This window comes from Pseudopodoces humilis, chromosome 1 (genome assembly GCF_049639895.1).
Source record: "Pseudopodoces humilis isolate 2021_Gansu_Grassland_sample_001 chromosome 1, ASM4963989v1, whole genome shotgun sequence".
Classification (NCBI taxonomy): domain Eukaryota; kingdom Metazoa; phylum Chordata; class Aves; order Passeriformes; family Paridae; genus Pseudopodoces; species Pseudopodoces humilis.
The window spans coordinates 68,724,343-68,747,919 of NC_142200.1; the positions used below are offsets into that span (position 1 = coordinate 68,724,343).

At 39.4% G+C, this 23,577-nt stretch overlaps 1 protein-coding gene across 7 annotated transcripts in view; it reads left to right on the forward strand.

The window, feature by feature from the left end:
- GRB10 (growth factor receptor bound protein 10) overlaps positions 1 to 23,577 on the forward strand; it is a 149,488-nt gene that overhangs the window by 77,419 nt on the left and 48,492 nt on the right. For all 7 annotated transcript variants that reach the window (XR_015772465.1, XR_015772462.1, XR_015772459.1 and 4 more), the window contains 2 exons: positions 14,652 to 14,868; positions 17,598 to 17,739. Coding sequence is in view for 3 of the 7 variants with exons in the window: in XM_005527831.3 (XP_005527888.1) it covers positions 14,652 to 14,868; positions 17,598 to 17,739 (359 nt within the window). In the remaining 4 variants the exon portion in view is untranslated. The remainder of the gene's footprint in view (positions 1 to 14,651; positions 14,869 to 17,597; positions 17,740 to 23,577) is intronic.

Genomic DNA, 23,577 nt, shown 5'->3' on the forward strand with positions numbered 1-23,577 from the left:
GGGAGACATTGTTGACAGCGTCAGCACTAGAGAGGTTAATAGGATAGAAAAGAACATAAGTAGCTCTCAATGAAATGGTACCCTACTGTGGTGAAAGAGGAAGACAGTATGAATCTGAAATCCATTTGAGTCAAGTATAAGAGAAAGTGTTGCTCTTCAGCAAGATAACTCTCAAAATGAGTTTACTGCAAGTTGAAAGGAAGGCCATATGAAGTGTCTACTTTGGAGGACTTGTGGAGATGGAGGAAACTTTGAAGACGTTTCTTATGCTTTATGTGGTGCAGAAGCTCTTAGTGCAGGTCTTTCCTGTTCTGAGACCAAATGTTAGTGTTTTATTCATTTTATGGTTAGAGTTAAGTGTGTTTAGGTGCATAAACATGTCAGAAAAGAGAAAACCTTCTTTTTTTTTTTTTCCCCTACTAAAGATTAAAAATACTTTCAGGTAACTATACATTCTGATGTTATGTTGCAGCTACCTTGGCTTGTACTTTAAGTTGTAAATTTGTCAAATAAGGAAACAAAGTCTGTGCTTGCTTATTTGCTTGTTTTTCTAGTCAGATGATCTTCAGGTCCATATAAGAAAAGAATGAGGAACATCAGTGAAAATATGTTCTCATACCAAAGAAAATACTTTTGAATTTTTTAAAGGGGAGTAAAATAGCAAAAATAATATTGTAGTGATGCATTATTTATGGTGCCTGTAGCTTTGAAAAAAATCTTGTGATGTTAAAAGGCTGTCCCAAAATGAACTGGAATAGTACATTTCTGTAACTCTGATCTCTTACTTTGTCTATAAAGCACATACTGCAAGCTTAAGACTTGTTTGAAGCTCATGTAATAAGAGGAGGGGAGAAAACCCCTCAAATTTCATAGCTTAATAAAATAAGCAAAATCTGTAAAGAAAGAAATCAGTTGTAATTTGATGTCAGTTCTGCACTAAAATCTTTTACCACAGTCCACCATTGTAACAATGAGCTTCAGCCATCACTTTCTTTCAGCTTACCTGACTGTGATAGGCAGCACAGCATTTATTTCTGCCTTTATGTAAACATGCTGCAAGTGGTTCATGACAGCATTTTAGCAAGCTGTGTCATGTGAGGATACTTGAGAAATGCATCAAAGGAGCTGACATTCTTGCACTGAGATTGAAAAAGGTTGCAGCACTTCTCTTAAAGCCAGGAAACTTCAAGCGGAAGATCAATCTGAATTTGTTACATTTTCTAAGTCTCTTTATGCCTATTAAAAAGGACATGATTCCGTCAATCTAGTTGCATTTTCAGCTAAAAAGAAGCCTGAGGTAAATGGAGCAGACCAGCTAAACAAAAAAAGCTTTCAAAATATAGCATGAGATGTAGCTAAATTTGGAGTTCTTAACAGCAAGCAGCCACTTAAGTAATTAAAGTATATTAGGTGCTACTGACCAAAGCAATTAGTATGTAGTTTCATTAATGGTGTTAGGATTGCAGTAACAATATTTAAGTCTTTCTGTCCAAATCAAGATTTCAGGCAATTTTTGCAATGTCCACGATGAAGTTAGGAACAGTGTGGATGCTAAATGCAAGCAGGGAGCACAGTCTTTGTGGAAAAGCAAGTCACATAATTTTCTCAGACTAGCCTGAGAAAGTGGCCTGGGAAATCATAAGGAGGAATCAAAATAATCCTCAGAGATAGAAGACAGCCTTTCAGATGTTGTCAGTTTCTTGTTTTCTTACAAGAGAAGGACAAGGGGTGGTGTACCCCACTGACCAATGATGGTGATGTGTTAGTTTACTGACCAATAAGAGTTTTACCTATTTGGACTTTCTCGTACTTGTCTATAAAAGAAGATCTGGGGTAGTAAACCTTGCTCTCCTGTTCAACCCACAAGAGAGTCTGAGTCGTACTTTTGCCATTCCCAATATAGTGCGACAGGAGTAGTGCGATGTTAGGGATGCTGTGCAGGAGCATCTTGAACTGGCTGTGCCTTGTTAACCCTCCTAATTAACATACCTTGCTCTGGAAGTTATATGTGCATGCACATCTACATTTTTATAAGCTAGGATCGTAAACTATCGTAAGTTTATATTTAAAACAAGGCTTTTTGTTGGCTGCTAATTTTTTGTTTATCTTTGCAATTAATTTGTGAGCTTGCTGCTGTTCAAGGGCAAAAGGAAATTACTGTTTTTGTGTATGTTTTTGTGGTTTGTCCTCAAGTGGTTGAAAAATCTTGGAGAGCTCAGGCACAGTAGAGTGTTCCAAGTCCCTCTGAAATACGAGCTACTGCAGATGATAGGCTTTTAAGTTGCAAGATCTGCAACTCTAAGACAGTTGAGTGACAATTGGGTGATGAGCCCAGTGACTGCAGTTAGGTAGCTTCTATGCTCCAGAATAACCATAAATATTCTTCAGAAAGATGACAATGAGTTTTAGAGCCTAAGCAGAAAAAATACACTTTTGTGTATTTTTGAGAATGTGGAATTTACTAAAGTCCAAATACAGCTCACCTCTAAGGCTAGGGTGGCATCCCTGATGAGTCACTCAGTCAGAAAACCAAAGCTGGGAAGGCTTGCTGCTGGGAAACCCATGGCTAACCTGGAGGTGCTGTCTTTGTTAAAAAGACACTGAGAGAAGTCCTTCAGAGTCTTCTGGCTTTACAGCAACATTCTGGCCTACCATGAGCTCTGTCCTGTTGATGCATTGCCTCTTTCTAGGTCTAAGCATTTCTAGGTCTGTAAATACGTGGGCGTGCTTTTGGTGGAGCAAACCAGTCTTCTCTGCTTTTCTGGGCTTTATTTCAGATGTGAAACAGAGCAAGGTGAGCAGGTTATCTCACCTCTTGAGAACACTGACCCTGTGTCCACAGGTTTTTGCGGCGTCTCTCCTCAGAGGAGTGGTGGGGTGAGTTAAAGCAGCACAGTGCAGGACATCGCGCTCTGCAAGTTCGTTTGAGCATGTTGGTGACATCCTTATCATGTGGGACAAAGAAGGAGAGACAGCCTCATAAGAAGAGATGGTCTGTTCACAGAGTACTCTTAAGGGAAAATATCTTATGTTCTGCTTCCAGCCTTTTTCTGTGGGTGTGCAAGAAGGTGAGTCTAGGCAGGGGGTTGGTCTCCATGAACACCAAGTAGGTGGAGAAGAGGAGCAAGCTGATTTCCCAAAATCACAGGATATGCCCTGCGTACCTGAACCAGAAGTGCACACAGCTTGTGATATCAGGCACATGGATCTCAGAAGGAAAATGGGTATAAGGACAAGTTTCTTTTGACTCACACTGAGCTGAGATGAGTCTTTAGCACCCCTGCAGATTTTGCCTCTGGGTGAGCCCAATCTTGACTGATTTTCACCAGTGCAGCTTACTTGTGGGATATAAATCACAAAGGATCAGGCTTTGCCTAGCTGAAAAGAAAAGAAACTTGATTTGATGAGTTCAGAAGAAGCATTAGGCCTAAATAAAGTTAGGCTGATATTACTTATTTTCAATGAAGTTTTGAATGGTAAATGTAGATTACTTGTTCTTTTGTATTGTTGCTGGTCTCGGGATTGTTGTTGGTGACATAATCCTTTATTTGGGTTGGGTTTTTTTTTTTATTGTTATTTTATGTTAAAAAAACCAAAACAGGTGGACTCACGGGGGTTCTTGGAATCAGTGTAGTCACAGCAGAGGGAGGCATCACAGACCTTTTATAAATGACTGCTTTTCTCCTGAGCGGAGTGGGGTACAGACACCTTCAGCGGTGGCTTCACACCGCCATTTGGGGTGAGACTGCAGCAATATGCTTTGCCATCTGGGGATGTGTGTGGCAGGACTGTGGTAGTCCCTTCTCATGCAGTGGAGGTTCATGCTTTGTTACAGCAATAATTCCTCACAAATTTTCCACCCTTTGCTGACAAGGCCAAGGGAGGAGATCTTATTCTGCAGCCCAAAAGACTATGTAATTTTTCAGAAGCAGCTGCTTGGCTTGCCTGAAAGGAGAGCCTGAAATAGACAGCTGATTTGGGGACAGCATATCTGTGTGTGTATGAAATGAAATGTGTGCCCCAAAGCATTGCTCCTTTAGTAGGGCTAAGAAATGTAGGGAAAGCTTACATTGAAGTGCTGCCTACGTGACAAGAGGACATTTAGATGGCAGCTGCCTTTGTCTCTGAAGTGAAGCTAAGGTAGTTAGGCTTGCTCATCATTATTTGTTGGGTGCCAGGTTTAAAAGCCAAGTCAGAGGCAATTTCTAATGTTCTACAAGTAAATTTATTTTAATCTCCAGCAAGCTTTTAAAGGAGGCTTTTTTAATGCAATGTTGCAATTCCAAACAAATCTCCCCCAGTTTAGGCTTTTGTAGCTATTTTACTAAAATGACAATTGCAGCTAATACTAAATTATTAAAGCAACTGAGAAGGCTGTCACGGGGTCCCTGGTTCTGTTTCCTTGTTAACGCTGTAGTTATTGTTGTTTGTTTGCCTGGTTATAAATTTGACAAGAAGTACCTTAAATATGAAATATTCCAGTTGTCTACTTTGTAAGTCCATCAGTCATAGCTAGGTAACTATTATATGCTGACAACGCAATATTTAATTAACTTGGAAGAGTAGCTGATTCATTAATTGCTGTGTGCAACTTTTGGAACTTATATTACATCCTCAACATGCTTTCTAAGCCAGCAACAAACCTATTTTAAAGCAAGATTTAAAACTCATGGTTTAACCTTAGGAATAAAGGTTAGTTTGGATATCAGGTGATGAGGGACACGCATAATAATAATAATAATAATAATAATAGTAATGATTAGCACGAGCTCTGCAGATCCATAACTTTCTGAAGTGAAAAGCTAATGGACTTTCTAGGTTAGTCTAACCGCTTTTTACTTGAAAGCTTTGTTGAAGTTGTTGTAGAGTGGATTTGAAATGAAACCCCCTATGCAAGAAGCCTGGGGTTTGCTGGCTGCCAGGCAGGGACTTCATCAAGCAGTTGGGTGATGCTCTCTTGGAGCAGCCACTGGCGCTGGTGCTAGAGCAGGCATGGCATGCTGACTTTGGCTGGAGCTAAGGCAGCACATTAGGAGGTTATGCATGTTTCCTTGAGCAGGGATAAAGCTTGGGCTTTCTTGGAAGGATGGGAGGGACTAATTCATGCAGTGGTTACTTATATTGATTTGTAAGGGTTGTTCAGCTGGGAATCCTCAGCTGGGTATTATGGTGTTTAATCAGGGAGAGAGAACACAAGTTGCCAAAAGGAAAGCAATAGATGCTTTGACTGTTTTTAACTTAGCCTTTAATAGCTTTAGATTTGCAAGACACGTGTAGCTCTTCTCATCTGTGTGAATTTTTAACTTCTTTTTGAGCTGTGACTTGTGTAGTAGTGTTATTTGTCTATATTTGATTTGTACTCTTACTTTGTTTCTTCTTTTTCTCTGACATGGGCAATAAGAACAAAATACCCAAGTAAAATTTTTGAGAACCACTATGAGTAGAAATCTGTATATGGAAATGGTAGAATAAATTGGGAAAATATTTTTTTTAATGTAAACATAAGAAACACAAAGCATTCAGCTGGGCCCGGGCGGGAAGGGGAGCAGGAAAAAAGGGTGGGGGCAGCTGGGATCTGGCTGGTCTCCTCAGAGCAGGACCCTTGCTGGGAGCTGTTGCGGCTGGGAGAAGGGAATTTCGCCATCACCCAGACGGAGCTGCTGCTTCTTCTCCTTCTTCCCTCTTTGTTGGTGGCTTCACACCCCCTGTCCTGCCGGGACGTGTGGCAGTGCCAGGCACCGCCGCGGAGCTGCTGATACACCTCATCCACCAGCCCAGGATCTCAGCTCATCCCTGCTGTTCCAGCTGAGTGTTCCTCAGAGCCCTGCAGGAGCACCGGGACTGACTGCCTGAGGGGGTTTGTGAAGCAAAGCCTCTCCTCCATCCCTTCCTGTCTCAGCTGAGAAGGCTGTCACGGAGTCCCTGGTTCTGTTTTCTTGTTAGTGCTGTAGTTATTGTTCTTTGTTTGCCTGGTTATAAATAGTAGTAAAGAACTGTTATTCCTGTCCCCAGATCTCTGCCTGAGAGCCCTTTGGTTTCAAAATTAGAATAATTCCAATGAGGGGGTTTACTTTTTCATTCCAGGGGAAGCTCCTGCCCTCCCTTGCAGACACCTGTCTTCCAAAACCGAGACAGTAATCTCTATAAAAATGCAACTAAACCTGACCTTTTCTGACTCAAATTGCAGTTCTCACTGATATAAGATATCTTCTTAAAGCCATTCTCTCATATATATGACTGTCAAATATAATGTGCAGTCAAGCATTTACCCTGTGGTCAACTGACAGTATTTCAGTTCACCTCTTCATTGCCACCCAGTGTTATGCTTTTTGAGCTCTGACTTTTAAGTTCCTTAATGGCTCAGTAGGTTAACATGCCTGCTGTCTGAAAAGTTCCAGTGGATTTTCTGTTTGTTCCGTGTGGGCTGCACAGGCCAGGAGCCCTTCTGCCACCCAGGTGTTCCCGCATCCACGTCCTCTTGAAGGATAAGTGACAGTCTTTCTATGATCATCATTTTGGGATATACTGACAAGGTTTGCTTTCTCAGTTTTCCTGTTGAGGTAATGCATCAAGAGTGAGGCACGCAGTTAACCGCACCAGGAAGATGAGACTTGAATGGAGAATCCCTGGGGTCAGTTGATCTCTTTGTGTCTCATGTTCACTCTTTCTTTTCTTTTTTGTCCTGCATTATGGGTGGGCCACAACAAGGCTGTAGGTTCATGACTACTACTCACAAAATTATGCCTTAAGCTTTAGCTTTCCTTGTTTTCCTGTCTCCTTTTGGTCCAGGAAAGTCCATCTGGCCTGCGCATGCTGTAATGTGTCACATCCTTCACCAATGTAACCGCTGTCCTTAATAGCTTTTTGAGGATTAGTCTACTCTGACCCCAGGTTTAGCCTCTGAAAGAATATACCATTCTGCCTTCTATGGTGCTGCTTCTGTCTGGGTAACTGAGGCTGGTTTGGGTTTTCCTTGTCTTGATAAACCCAAACAAAGAAATGTTTTCTTTTTAGAGGTCTTTATCATTATTTTTCTTAAATTAAAGAATTAGAAGTAGGTGACATGAGAAACGGTACAGGAAAACTACTGAAATGCATGTTCATGGAAAAAAACCTGCAGATGCTACCCCTTACTTGAAAATTATTTTCACTGGATTTTGTAATCTTTTCAAGAATTATGGTTTCCCAGAGGTCTACTTAATCTGGTATTCTACTCTAAGTGATGTGTTTACTCAATAGTTACTATAAAGCAGTGGTTGTGCAGGCAATGGCCTGCAAAGAGAGTTTTGGAAAGGTGACTGGCTGATTGCTGTTATCAGTGATAGCTGGACAAGGGTGTGCTCACCCAACAGGAGGTAGGCAGTCCCAGTGTGCGGTAACACAGGATCAGCTGGTGTCCTGTTTGACTTTGGGTTCAAACTTTGACCTCTTGCTTTTTAGGAAGGAAGGTATGATTTTATTTTATTTTATTTTTTTTTTTTTATTTATTTTATTTTAATTTTTTTTTTTTCTGCAAAGCTGCAAATTTTCTTTGAGAAAATGAGTATCAGGAATTCTGTTTTCTAAATAGTCTGCATGAGTCTGAAAAAGGGACTGGCCATGACTTACATATTTTAATCTTATCTCTTATTGGAACATGCGTAATCAGAATTCTAGGTGGTTTAGATGGTTTCCCTGGATTTCAAGCCCCTCTCTCATACTGATGCCATTAGTGCTTCAACACTTGTGTGTGCAGTAGAGTCAAGCAAGAGGTCAGCAGTGGTGGTGGTGATACCCACCTACAGCAATTGTCTGTTGGAGCAACCAATATCCATCCACTCCACAAACAGACCAACCTGACTCTGCTGTCCTTGGTTTAGAAATGGGAGTATCCACAGTAGAAGGTGCTTCTGAATGTTGTCTGTGAATAATTGCAGCGCCATTAACGGGCCATCAAAAAGTAAAACCGTTAAAATCTCCATCAGAGACATGCTTTGCCTTAGTTTGTCCCCATAATTAACAAATAAACCCTCCTTGTCCACCCTCCCTTCCCTCAAATGCTTAGCTTTCATCATCTTCTCTCTTCAGGATGTCAAGTGTTTCGTGTGAACTGGACGAAAACTGAATTTTTCATTTTTTATCCTTCCATCTTTTTCTATCACAATTCCTGGCAGGACATCTATAGCCATAGAAGCTTTCGTTTTTTTATGAGCACCTTTCATATATAGCTTATTCCTATAGTTGTTACCTAGCAACATTAATTTTGTTCAATTTATTTTGTCTTCTATTTCAAGAAATCTATCAGGTGTGTTTTGAGAACTTATCTGGAGTCCAACCATGAACCTTTATAAAAGAGGTGTAAAATAAGAAAGTTCTCTCCATCACCTGTACTTAGTGTATGTATACTTGGTGTTAGCCATCACAGCCGTAGTGGCAGAAATGGGAATAGATGTGTGTGGCATTTAAAAATTGCCTGGACAATACTGAAGCAGTTACAAGTTCACTGTTGATTTCTCTGTGTGGTGTTTCAGTGTGCTCAAAGAGCACAGATGCCTATCTCAATTTCATGCTCTTTTACCAACCAGCATCTCTGTTTCTTGCCCTTCTCTCTATGGCATGGTCCATTTAGCATTTTGCAAGCTGCACATGTACTGATGTGACATTTTGTAGGCTAGCAACCATAGTTACAATACAAAATAGAGGATTTCACTTAAGCTGAAGAACATTAGAATGCAATAAAGGAAAGGAGTGCAGAGGCCCATAAGGAGACTTACAGGGCACATAAAGGGGTTCAGGTTTGTAATTTTAAATTCAGACTGTGGTTGCTCTGGAGGTGTTGATGTCTCTAGGACACAAAGTTGTCTTTGTGTCTTCTGCTTTTACTTGAACAAAAAAACCCTCTAAGCTTCTAATGTTCAACTGAGGCAGTCTTGATATTTTTATAGTTCTGTCTGACAGCCTTCTCTCATCTGGAGAACAGTGTGAAGGCGTAGGGTTTGCAAATATTTTTTAATATTGTCTTTTTGTTTCTTGTGCTAAACTTCCCATCTATATGGAGCTTTCAAGAAATCAGGATTGCATAGAATTGGAGCTGGTATTGGGAACGGAGGGTGTTATTCAGCTGTAGCATCACTGTAGAGGACATTGTGGGGTTTTCAAAAAATTATAAGAGATCTGCTTATTATCATCCGCCTTCTGTTGCAGATGTCTCTCAGAGGTGTAGAAGCTGCCAAGTATTAAATACGTGCATCCGTAGGGGTCTGTGGATACCAACTGTATGAAAATTGCAGATCAACTGGTGCCTGTTGCATTAGTGGAAGATGAAGTCAGAGTACAGAGGGATATGAGATACTTGGGTAAACACAGTGAGTGTAGTAACATGCTCAGATGGAGAAAGTAGTAGAGGAGTATGAGTGTTACCTAGAATGGACTTCTTTTTGCATCATTACAACTGTGTGTTGTCAGTAATAGCACACTTACTAAAAGCGTTAGTGATGGAGATTTCTGAAGTCTTTTCAAAGTGGCATTTAGACATGGTACTGGAGGGCCATGCTGGTGCAAGGGATCCCCTTAATATGAATGGTTGTCTTATAAAAGGAGTTTTTATGCACATCTCACTGTGGTAATCCTTTCGTGCATTTTTAATCATAAACCATGAGATTTCCGCAATGCTAAAACCCTTGCAAAACATAAATGTATCACTGGTATGAATCAGGATAACTTAGAGGCAGTTTTAGAAGATTTGAAACAGGATCTTGAGGTAGATACCACAAGTATTTTATATGTCTTTTTTTTCCCCTTTTCAAATTCTGGTACATTTCTTCTGTTCATTTTACTAAAAAGATACTTTCCCTGTATCACCTATGATTTACATAGTGTTTCACTGCATCATCAATACAGGATAGTAGGCTGTATGCAATTGTCTGCATTTTCTTTCACTGTTTCCATCTGTCTCCTTGAGGGTTAATTCACATGTGCTGGAGGGGCTGCTCACAATTTGGATACCATGCTCTACTCAGCACTAACTTCAGTGAAATCTTATATTAGGTGTATCTTAGCTTTTCTGTTTTGTCAAGATGGCTCTTGAAAATGCTGCTCTGAAACTCATTTTGGGGAACTGATTGCTGGTGTTAGATTGTCAAAAAGGAATGGTGATCAGTTAACAGCTGCCTTACTGTATAGAACACTTGTTTATATATGTGCTGTTAGGTTTCATGTAGTATCAGACTTAATTCCATGGCAACACAAAAGTGCTAGATAGTCTTTTTATAAACCTTCTACCAAATTCCTAGTAGGTCTTGCATCAGTTATCTCAGAACTGATGTAAGGGATGAAGTTGGGTGATTAAATTCAAAAATGAGCAAACAAGATGGAATTTTATTTTTTTTAAATAAAATGTTTTTACAAGCCTCTTAAAGCACAAGTAATTTAGGTCCTGTGATGTTTTCCAAAGTGTTCCCTATGAACAGTGGACCATATGTGAAAGGGAAGGGTATTTGCTGAACTGTCAGGGACATAAAATGTATCCTGGTCTGTAGTCCAAAGCTGAGATTCTTTCCATTTAATTTCTTTTGCAGTAAATAGAATTTCTGCAATGCAGTGAGCCCCTTGACAGCTGTGAAAATACCTGCTTTCTTCAGGAAGCTGGCACAGCTGAAGATGAGCAGGATCATTTCAGCTTTATGTTGCTTCAGAATAAGTGGAATCTGCTTAGTCTTGTTAGCTGAGCTTAGCATGTCAAGGCCAACAGCTACCAAAATAAGTAAATAAATGAGGATGTAGAGGATAGAGATGGGCTAGAAGCAGAAAAGCAAGTGGGACATGGTTAAGTACAGATTAAAGTTTGCTCAGGCCTAATTTAGGAGTTATCATCCCTTCTATGTTATGCTCAAAAACATTAAAAATGTATTCAAGGTGCTTTGTTTTATGGAGCATGATATTTTACCTCACTAGCTTAGTAGAATTTTTGTAACAAAGTTTCCCTCTTTCCTTGAATTGAGCTTTTAAACCTTTTCTTGTAATTGAAATCATGATTTACTTTACCAAAAATATTACTTGCAATATCCAGTGGAGTTGGTTTCTGAAAAAAGCCAAAGTTTAACAAGTTGTGAGCAAAGAAACAAAATTAAGTTCAGACAGCTTCCAGTGTGTTCACTTTGATTCCAGTTTAGGAAAGAATATTGCTCACAGAAGAGTCTACAAAACTGTCCCTGTCCACCACCAGAAGTATGTCAGAGCTAGGTTTTTCAACTGTTCTCCTTTACAAATGACAGTCAAAAGCTAAGGGCTGTTTGCATGTTTGTGCATGGAAGTGATGAGTAGCCTCTGTGCTGTTCAATTGAAACGGAATAGACCTTGAATATCCACTTTCGTACTCCTTGATCTTACGGCAGAATTCAATACAGATTAAGGAAAATACCATATTGTATCCCTGGAAGTGCATGTATGCAAGATATCTGGGGAGCTGGAAGCTCCTCAGCTATCTGCAACTCACTCTGCCTGCTGGATTCTTTCACGTCAGTCACAAAATCTGTGTGTATATACTTAGAGGACCAGTATGGTGCTGTGCTGGCTCAAAGTTGAATGATTTGCAAATTTTGCTGTTAGGTAGCAAGCCTTCTCAAAGTCAGTTTTTTGTCTGGAAAAAAAAAAAAATTCTGTATAGGGTTATCTTGATGGAGGCGGGATCTCACTGGTTGGGAGAGATAGGTACTTTGAGGGACTGCACTATATATGAAATACTCTTCTGAACAATATACTTGCATATGGTTGAAACATAAATCTTGTTTGATTATTTGATTTTTGTTTAGTTAAACTCTGTGGAGAGCCATCACAGTAACATGCTGGATTACTTGGCAGGCTGAGACATCTGCTGGCACTTTGGAGGTGTAGGCTACAGCAGTGATGTTTCTTATTGCATCATGCTGAAATCTCCCTGAAACATAATGGTATTTAGTAGTAAATGTCATTGTATAGAGATGAAACTGTCTGAAATTCAAGACTGCAGGCTTTGTCTTCAAAAAGCTTAAGGATCATAAGGATCTTTTGCTCCTGCAAAAGTTTTTTAGCAAGACTGAGGGCTATTATTAACAGTGCTGCATCCGCAGAGAAAAGGAGCTGACAGAGGAGTGAAACCAGATTCTGGACTTCAGTGCAGCATATTATTAGGAGAACTCTATATGCACCTTGTCAGTGCCTGTCCTGCTAGAAATTGAACTTAGGTGTGTAATTGATATACTTAAAAGCCTGCTAATGGTAATTCAATGCTTTAAACTGTGTACTTGTTTTGCTTAGTGTTTTGCATAAAGTCCCTCATTTTATATATATTAAGCTACATAGGACAACTTTGCCATTATTTGCTTTTTCAGGGATAGCTTGAGATGACTCTTAATTGTTCTTCCCATGTTACAGTCACCTGAAAACTTAATGATCTTGCACACTAATAGCTTTGTCTAAATGGTTAATAAATTAGCACCCTCAGGGACCAAGCCATATGGACTCCCACTGCATATATGCCTCAACTTCTTCTCTTTCTGCTTTTCAGCATGCTAAACAATTGCTGTTAGTTGCTGTAATTTACTCCCTGACTCTGTGGTCAGAGTCTGTCTTTTATGTCTCCTATATCCAACCCCTAAGCATTTACTTGACAGCCATCTGACACCCTACAGCTCAGTGCTTTAGATGAATGATAAAATTTAAAAGCCTTGTAATTTGGCCTCTTCCTCTTTATACTTCTACTTCTGTGGTTCCCTTGTGATTGCTTGTGAAGTGTTTTCTATATGTCCTCTCCCAACAGGATAAAAATCTGGAGGATGGAATGAAATTCAAATTGCAGCTCTGTCTCAAGATCACTAAAAATAGCAGGAAAATTATTGTAGACTTTGTCCAAGCAAAGCAAAGCTTAGATTGTTGAAAATCCATCAACTAAGCTGACATACAGAGATGGTGTAACCTAGTGAGGGTGAGTCTCAGTAGTAGTGTAGTAGCTGTTAAATACAAAAATTGAGGTAAATTATCATAAATAATTGAAAGGAAGAAACCTGTTTGTGGGGTGATGTGTTTGTGGTTTTTTCCTTTCTCTTTTTTTTTTTTTTTTTGACATATGTTCAAACCTTAAAATCCTCTTGAGTATGTTCTAAGTGAAGGCTAAGTGGCCATTACTTTATAGTAAAGAGCCTACTGACTTTCAGTGAGAAACATGGTATTTCAGGTCGCTAAATAGAGCTCAGGTGTAGGGGCATGACGAGAAACCTGTTTAATTCTGAGCAGATCTTTTGTTCACTCAACACTGAGAATGGAGATCATCAGCATCCTTATACAATTGCCATTGTAAATGCCACGTTCAGATCTCATTATAGTTATCAAGGCATGTTGCTGGTGGACAGAAATTGAGTGATGCTGTTTTAGATTATATTCTCAAGAAATGTGATATTTGTACAAAATCATTTATGGTATCTAAAAGAAGATAGTGCAACTGGTTGCAAGGTGCTTCTTTCATTTACCTAGAAATCATGGCAAAAGAATGGATATTAGAAAATACAGTGCGTTTTTGCCACCTTCATCGCTTGTCTCTACTTTCCATCCCTGTCAGGAAGATTTTTGTGAGATGGAAGGTTTGCAGGCAGCAATGGGATGTTTTGCCACGCCAGTTGATATGGCTGGAAAATAAGGGCACATTTTTGGCTGCACAAAGCTCTGTTTGGTCAGGAGTAGCTGTTCAGGCAGTGGCTGTGCTGTAACCAGAAGCAGATATCAATGTGTGTGTTCATCAGCCCGCTGAACTCCCGATAAGGAGTGATGTAACTTGTGGCTGGGGAGTAATTACAGTGCTCTGCAAGAGGAGTTCAGAGAGTGGTTAGTGCAAAGGGCTTGCAGAGTTCTTTTGTCTTGCAGAGCACTTATGACCATTAAGGAGGAATGATTGAGCACAAGTTACTTATTTACAATGAGGTAAGGTTGGTGCCCTTTTTAGGAACTGATGTTCTTTTAGCCAGCCACATCACATCCTTGGTTGATTTACTTTGTACTCTTTAAGGCAGAAGTCACTCTATCACACTGCAAGAGCAAGGATACAGTAGATCTTTTTATATGAAAGTCATTGGCCTGCCCTTCAAAATACCATCTCACAAAGATATAGTAGGATTTTTAGCAAGATATAATGATCACTTGTATAATGGTGTCTTCTAGCTCTGCAGCACTGTCTTAATTTTTTTTCTTGTAAATTATTTGGTCTTGCAAAGTATTTATTACAGTATTGGACAATCTAAACTTGATACGTTGCCAAGGCAAACTGAGGTATTTCAAGTGATATGCTTTGGAAACATACGGCAGTTTATCAGTAAATGAAGTGGTGTTTCACATTAGCATTATTATTATTATTAACAATTGCACCAAATTCTGGTTCAATACACACACATACACACACACATATATAGTAAATACCGTGTCCATAGCTTTTCACCATGGAAGACAAAACAAATGTCCATTGCTGGCTGTTAACAGTTGTGGTTCTCTACTCTAAAAGAAATACCTTATTTCTGCAATAATAATTTGCACTATAAAAATGTAGTTAAATATGTGATAATTTTACTGAAACTTAATCTTTGCTCTTGCCACATTTCCTTTGCCTGGGACTTCCAGGTATGTTACACTGCCTTTATTTTATCTTTCAGATGACGATGTGGACCTGGAAGCTTTGGTAAACGACATGAATTCCTCATTTGAAAGTTTATACTCTACATGCAGTATGCAGTCGGAAACCACTCCGCTCCTTCAGAATGGCCAGCTGAACCGCAGCCAGCTGCCATCCTCGGGGTCCGGCACCCTGCAGCCCATGTCCCCAAGGCAGAAGGTGCAGCGCTCCCAGCCAGTGCGCATCATGGCAGTCAGGTAGGGACAAGGCACTCGCCTTCTTTTCCATAAACTGTCATGAACTGGCTTCAAAATAACTGTATTTTAAAATAGGAGATCCACTTTGGTAAGGAACTTAATAGTGTTAGACTGGACATTTGCATAGAAAAATGTACTAAGTAGGTGAAGATCATAATATTTCCACATGTTATCACCTTTCTTTTAGTCAAGGTTTGATGTTTCTGCAGTAGCTGATTTGTCATTAGTAGCAATTGGCAGAAGCTGTATCCGTATTTGAATTTTTTTACAAACTATTAAAACCAGCGCTCTCAAGTCTGGTGTCTACTGACAGCCTATAGGTTTTCTTAAAAGTAAGAGATCATGTAGATAGATGAGGGTATGCTCGACTACTTCTGATATACAGAAAGTACATCTCTCTTTGTGGAGGTTTCCTGAATGGTTTAAGACCAACAAAAAAAAGGAGCAAGTCTTAGTTATTTATCTTCCCAGAACACTTTCAACTCACTCACTTGAGTGCACTGTGTAAGTCATTACCAAAAAAATAGTGTTAAAATTGTCCCCCTGTTGTAAGGCTGAGGACTGGAATTCAGGCTTCAAGTGGAAATCTCTTGATGGTGATGAGAGAGTATATAGGTGATGTACATGTTCTTAAAATCTTTTTAGGCAGTAGGAGGAAGGGAGCTCCAGTCAGCATGAGTAGGTCAATTCATTTCTTTCCTGCTAGTTAACAATTTATTCTTTGAAGGAAGTGAAAAGTAATAATATAATAAAAGAAAAAATCCAAGTATGGAAGGGGTGGTTTCTAACTCTGTACACTGATGTATTGCTTATAGGAATGGTATACTAAAGACAGGCAGCTTTTCTGTTCAAATGGGTATGCAGTGCAACTGAGTTGATGATGCAATCAGTTCTACAGGTATTTCATAGTTAACCTCAAATTGGGCTGTACTAGAAAATGTACCCTCTGGTGTACTACAGCTGTTGATATTTTGTAAATATCTCAGTCAAAACACTTAAATATTCTTTGGCATTTAATAACTTAGCAATTCTTGTTTTGAGAACACTTTGCCTTTTTGAAATCTGTACTTCCATGCACACCAGAACATCCTGTGCTTATCATCATCAAAGAAGATAATGGTGAAGCTTCTATTCAGGGTTATCTGGACCCAACTTGTTTGCCACCAGAACAGAGTGATTGACAGTGGTCTCCAAGGAGCACAGGTTGTGGGTATCAGTTGTGAAGTAAATGATCCACTGGCAGCAGTACAGGTGCAGCACAGCACAGAGAATTCCCAGCTTCAGGAAACCACACCTTTCTGATTGTATTGAGTCTGTGGTTCCACTTCTTACAGTGGAGGTCAGTCAAAAATTTGAAGTACAGCACACTGTTGCACAGATATGACATGTCTACTGGTCTGAAGAATCTTACACTGTCCTTTTATCCTATGCCATAGAGAGCTGCACACATGGGAAGCACCAAAAAAAAAAAAAAATAAAAAAAATAAGCAGGCCAAGTAGTTGTTGGCATAGTTCATAGTTACAGTTGGAACCTGCTATTTATCACACCTCCCCAGATCTGTAAGGCTCATTCATGGAACACCAAGGCAACTAAATTGCAGGACAAAGGTACCTGTGGGGCAGATTTCACAGTAGTTAAATTTTGATATCCCCCAGGTTCTGTTACAGGCAAAGACAGTGAGAGTACCCTGAGTGAGACATGCTGCCAGGGGCAAAACCATCAGTTGTCTCTCAGGAGACTGTTAAGGGAGTCTCTGGTTGCTGAGGGCATGCAGAAAAATGAGAGCAAACTGAGTTTTTAATGATTTGCCTTTCAAATCCAGGAGTTAGTTGATTTGAAAACTTTCATGATTACCACTAGATGGTGCCTCCTGCTTAGGCATTGAAGGGCAGCCTGCTGCAGTCAGCTAGTGCATCTTCAGTAGTGATGTCCTGGCAGCAGGGAAACCAGAAGCCATCTGTGTAGCCATGAATAGGTCTTACAGCTTTTCTGGTAGGTTTTAGTTTTTCTTTTGTTGGTGTGGGCACTACAGGTGTATTATAAACTGGAACTTGAAGCTCCGTTATATGTTGACTCATTGAGGTGTACTTAGGTTGGATGCACACTTGTCTGGACGGTAACTGTACAATGAGCACAAAGTGGGAGGGTGTAATTCCAGTTTATTGCTTATTGCTAAAGCCACGTATCTGAATTTTCATTTCTTCAGGAAATGCCAAGTTGCTTGGAGATAGAATCTGGTATTATAAGGAGGTGACAATATTGGTTTAAGTCTCATCTTAGAGAACTTTACAGTGGGGTACATGTTTGTTTTCAAATCCACTTGGAATTTGGTTCTGAGTGACTGCCATTGTTTTCTCCTCTTTCTCATTGGTTTGGAAGAGCTTTGCTGACTTTCTGGCACACACAGCGCAAGCTTGTAATCTAGTGCTTACAACAGTGAGTACAGCTAGATATTTCTGTTTATTTTATTTGCACAGTTGCCTCAGTTACTCACCCAAGTAATCAAATTATGAGCAACAAAACAAGCAGAGATGCCTGACCAGTCATTTTTCACATGCAATTACCTACTTTGTGCTAGGAGTTGCTGTAACCATATACTAGTTACCTAGAAAAAGAGTGTGTTTGATTCCTTGTCTTTAGTGTTATTATCACAAATGCTGGGCCAGGAGAATCAGATTTAGTGATGGCAGTTTGCTCCTCTTAATGTGTAGTGCTTCTGTGTTTACAGGCGTCTTCAAGAGGAAGAACAGCAATTCCGAACGTCATCTTTGCCGGCCATCCCAAATCCCTTCCCAGAACTTTGTAGTCCCGCAAGCTCTCCAGTGCTGGCCCCTGGATCTTTACCTCAGAGTCAACCTGCTAGTAAGCATGTGAGTATGGGATGAAGCTTTGGGTCATCCATTTGTGTGCAGACCAGCACTGGATTACTTCATTTTGAAGGGAGGAAGAAAGCTTCCAGATAAGTAAAACACTTGTAGACTTTGTCTGCGAGTAGGGCAGCACTGGCTGAGAGGGTATCTCCAAATAAGCTACAGACCGTTTTTGAAAGGTTTGTAAGAAAGAAGTGTAAAAATGAAGTAAGCCTCTTTCAGAAAAATGCATGTTGTGAATGAAGCAGTAATGCTTAATATCCTTCAGATTCTGTTATTCAACCTAAAGATTTAATAATACTGAAGTCAAGTGAATTAGCTGAGAGTTGGATGATGATCTGTGCCTTTTATACTGCATATTAGAGGTGCCACAAAAACACTGAACACCTGAATTATCTAAAAATATTGTGGTGCTTTATTTGCTGTTTTTCATGAACCTGCTCAAAAACCAAAGGCGTTCTTAGAGCTTGTAACTATGCACAGCTCATTGTAATGGGATTTAAGGAGAAGGTTGTCTCACAGAAAGCTGGTGGAGTAATTTTCTGAGTTCTTAGCAGTTAAGATAGCCCAGACTGAGTTCTCACTTGATCCAGAGTAGTAACTTCAGCAACACAGCACTTTTTCTTCTCTGTCCTACTCCATTCTATAAAAGCAATCATCTTGTTTTATATCATTCCTCAAGCACACTTGGAGACTAAAGCTGGTCTCAAAAACCTTTATTTTGTAAGCTGTGCTGACCTGCATGGGAATGAAAAGATGGGTTACTCTGACTATTGGCTTACAACAATTCTGTTCTTGAGTACCCAAAAATATTGAGAAGTTCTGTGTCACTGCTCAATTAGTTTGTAATTAGCTCCTACATCCTCTCATAGATAAAGGGCTTGGGTGGGCGGTTCAGTTGCAAGCAGTAGACCCCTCGCATGTTCTGTGTTGCATTACAGTGCCATAAACAGCCACCTCCTTTTCTGAGAGACACAGTGCATCTCCACTGGTTTTACTGTATTTCTTACACATACAAGACAGACAGGTAACCAAATCATGCCCTGGGAAAAAATTGAGCCATCCCATTGGGAATTTAGCACAGGGCCCTGTCAGAGACACAGTTACTGGCTAAGCAGAGAGGCTGTTTCGCCAAGGCAGTGTTGATGTGACTCTGGGGAGATAAAACCAGGGGCAATTCTGCCTCCTGGCACTTGCCAGCAGAACAGCAGCATACCTGTCTTTCTGAAATAAACTCTAGCCTCTGATGAACCTGTGTTTACCTCTCCAAATATTGCCCAGGTTCAGGGTTTCTTTGCCTTTTATCTCTGTGTTTTATTAAAATTACCCAAGCTACCCTAAACTTGGCTCTGTAAAACCTTAAGGAACCCTAAATGATCTGTGAGTCAGTTTTTGATGGAATTTAGAAATCAGTGGTTTAATTGCAGATAAATATAAAAATAACTAGTCTTTTAATGTATGTAAGAAGATGGCTATAAAGGCAGAATAGACAATCTTTTATTTTCCCAAGTTTTACCTTGTTTTTTTTAAAATTATTCTACCTTACTTTAAAATGAAAATTTTTGACAAATGTTTGAAAGCCTAAAATGAAATCATTCATATTGTATAGATATGCATGCTGCTGAATTTTTTAATCAAAGGCAGTCTGTTATAGTGGTGAAACCTTTTAGGGTACAAGTTGAGGAGGTAAAGCATGTTGGGCAATAGTGGTTTCTTTTGTAGATGCAAATACACTTTTCATTTCATCATATCAACTCATTGGAGGCAGTTGAGAAACACTGGCTCTCGGTGAGGGAAGAATAGAAAAGTGTTCTTTTCCTGTCTAACAAAGTATATTACTCTCTTTAATGAAAGCTTAAAGAAACAAAACTGAAAAAAACCTTCTAGTTTTAAAGTATTAATGGTAAAAGTAAAAGGGAGTAGGCTTGGTTTCTTCATGTTGGAAGAAAACAACTTAATTTTAAACATGGAATATTATTGGATAATAAAATAATCTCTCGGTTAATCTTCCTTGAAATTTGTTTAACTCAGGTTTAGCACCCTTCACAGGAATCTGCTAAACATCACAAGTGAAAAACATAAGTAACTTAAAAAATGTTATACATCTTTCCAGCTTCAACGCATTTAAAAATGTGGAGTTTGGGAATTTGAGTAAATTATTTTAGGACATGCTTTGGCTGAGATAAATGTCCGTCAATAGAATGCAAACTACTGGTTAATAAAACAAGTGATGAGCTTAGTTAAAGGACTGCAATAGCAAATTTTAATACCTGGCAGTTAGGGAAAATAAGTTGTGCTTTAAGGAAAATATAAATACAATGATAAACGCTAACCAAGGTAAAACATCCAGATGTTTAATTTCAGGTTCTCTGCTTGCAAATTATGAACCCAGATTAAAATTGGAGATGGGAATGAGCCATTCTGTTCACATGGGATATATGTGGTGCTAGTGAATTCTTTTGGTGCTTCTCAAGCATTTACAGGTAAATAAGCAAATAGCAGTTCCAGCCAGCAGTGCTTCAGGTCTGATCACACAGGGCAATGGTACACACATGGTATGGAGGAAGTGTTACCTTTGGTCTGCCCGCATTTGTGGCACTTGAGAGGGTCTCAGTTGACATAGCCTTCAGGGATTTCAGAAAGAAGTGAGTATTTTGTTTGCTGAACATCTGAAACAGTGGAGAGATCACTGGGAAGCTGGAGGGTCTGATGACTTGGTAAGAAAGGAAATGTTAGTATTGTTCCTCCTGGAACACCTCAGTGTTGTTTCATAATTGTAAAATACAGCTTCTCCAGTGATAAGATCTAGTAGTGGTTATGCAAGAGGAATTTAAAGATCAAGCCTTGTTGAACATAGAAGAATCTCATGTCATATTGCCAAGTCTTAGGCATAAAGAAATGCCAGCTCTATTCAGGTTTTTACTAAAAGTTATATTTTTACCCAGTATATTGTTCCCTATAGGAAAAGGATGCATGTGTGATTGAAAGAGTGAGTAAAGGAGCTTTCAGGTCATAAAGCTTGAATTATATTTTGGGCTGAAAAAATGGATATTGTCTTTTCTCATATGCAAAATTTTATTCTGTAGCTGGAGCCTGAGATAAAAATTTGTTTTTGCTTCTGAGTATTTTCCTTATTTTTTTGTGCAGTTGCCACTGCTTTTTTAACAAGCAGTTCACAGCATTGCTTTATGCACTGCTCTGCATTTGTTTTCTACTCTTGGCTCGGCAAAGAAACGTAAAAACAGTAGAAGAGTGAAAAATAACTGTAATAAACCTTTCTTACTTTTTTGCGCTAGGTTCTTTTTACTGTCTTCTCATGGTGACAAAGCATTTTCTTTATTGTACTCAGAAAAATGAAATAATTTCATTTTTTTGAAACTATTTTTATGAGATCTGTTGGGTAATGGTACTAATTTCACTGCAGCAGGAAGCAGTATGCCACCTCTAACTCTGCTGCCAGTCAGGCATTGGATTCTGCTTTTAAAGCTGATGGCTGCAGCAGCGTACTGCAGCTGCTCCCCAGAAGACAGACAACAGTGGGAAATAACAGGTCTTCAGTACCAGCACAAAACTAAAAACATATGTAGGCAAATGGGATACTCATTTAATGGGAGAAGTAATCTGGGAAGTAGAACTGGAGTGTTAGGCTTATTAAAATCATTTCAGATTTGTTTGTTAGAGGTTTTTTTTAACTCTGGATAATCTTCTTTGCTTTAGAAAATGAACTTAATCTTGTGGATCATTTTTTTCTGAGCACACGAAGGTTGAGAAACTGGCATATAGTTTAGTAGTAAAAGACTTAGAGGAGAAATAACTGAACTTTCAGTTTACATTTCAAAGGCTATCCTGCACTGAACAGCATCCACAGTGGCAGCATCTATGCTAATAGGGCTGTGTGACCCAACAAACCTGGTGATAAACATTCAGAAATTATTTGTAATTAAAGAGATCCATGCTTCTTTGGAGTTCAGCAGTATGATCCTTTATTACAGGTCTGCAGGTGGAAATGGCCCATTTTGAGCTTAGTTTTACAGTGAAAAATGTTAGATGTCAGTTGTTGATTGTGAACAGGACATGGGTCTGTAAAAATAGGCACAGCTGAAGTTCTAGTAATGTAGCCAACCAGCTGGTGAGCACCTGGATGAAAAGTACCAACTGGTTGTGCTGTTGAATCAGTAGCTACTTCAGTTGGTAGTGTGGTGTGTGAGACAGTGCAGATGTCATGTGCTTGGAGAAACCATGATCCTCCAAGTGGTAGCTGACAAAGAGCTCCTAAGTCCTTGAGCTTAGGGCAGCATTGTCTGTGAGCTTGGATAGGAGGCTGACAGGTGAGGAACTCCCTGATCAGTGCATGCCCAAACATTCCCCTCTTCATCATGTGCCCTATTGTCCTCTAAGTGTGACCCATCTGCCCATCACTACAGAGACCAAAACTTCAGCAGACCTCTGAGAGCATTCCCACTTTCCATGCATTGAAAGGGCAAGAAAAGGCAGAAGCAGGAATAACATGGTCTGGGTGATACCAGGGGCATTGCAAAACCACTTGCTATTTTTCTCTCCCTTTTCCCCACGTCTTTGTATGTAAGGCTCATGCACACCTACGAACACAAGATCACCCTATGTCTAAGCGGGGGAAGTGGTTGCAGGCTAGGAGAAGGGATAGCCGAAAGTTTTTAAAACATTGTTTACTTAACAGGATAAATATGTTTGTCTAAGAAAAATGGAAACCAGAAAATTACACCAAACCAAGACCAAACATTTGTCCAAGAGATTGCTAAAAACATCAGACATCTACTGTACTGCCAATTGATGTCCATCTTTGTGTTGCTGGTATAAACAAAGAACTAGTTGGTAACTTAGGTTATAATTTCTGGTTGTGTACAAATATTTTGGAAAAAGCATGCAATAATTACATGTAGGTCACCACAGTGCCACAGGATATTAGGCTTAAGTATCTTGTGTGAGTCAATGAAGCTTTCAACTGTAAAAATAGGGCAAATTTCTCACATCCCCCCTCTATACAGCCCAGGCAAACTTCCAAAAAGCAGTTTGATGTACTCAAACTGTTTACTCTTTTCTAGCAAATTAAATTCACAAATGGATATGAATTAATGTTATTCCTTTTTCCAGATTTAGTTACCCTTCAAGGGAACTTCTGTAAACAGACTTCCTAGTTTTTATTGTTCTAATTACTCATTATGATGCACTTTGTTTTATTTTTCTTCCCATAAAACTTTTATATTGGTTCTTTTGAAGATGAGGATGTTGATTTTCTAAAGAGAAGCTGCATAAAAATATGAACTTCTGTATAATGCAGGCACTATGTACTAAATTAGATTTTGCGTGTGCCACAGCGAATTTTGTATTTGATCCTTCAGTGGAACAATCTTTAGTAACAAGACATTTTGGGAATAAATACTGACATCTGAGTGAGTCAACAGGGCATTACTTTCTCTAAACAGGCCAAATCTGTAGCTGGATATAATCTGGTCATTTTCTTAGGTCCAAGTATAGGCATTCCCTTTAGCCCAACTTTAAAACATGGATTTTCATGAGTATCTGTCATGACACATCATGTTGTTTCTCTCAAATCTCTCTTTAAAGCAAGTCTCTTATGCTAAGTAAATCAATCATACATAAACTGCTCTGGAGCATGTTTAACTTGGATGCCTTTTTTAAAGGCAGTTTCAACTGTGTTTGGAAAAAATAGGTAAAGAGCAGGCCTCTGCTGCAGGGCTGTGATCTAACTGCATGAAAGCAGGCGTTTGGGTGCCCCTCTCTTGTTTGGAGAAATAACACTTTCCCAAATGAAACGAGTTAAATTTGATGGGCAGTGTA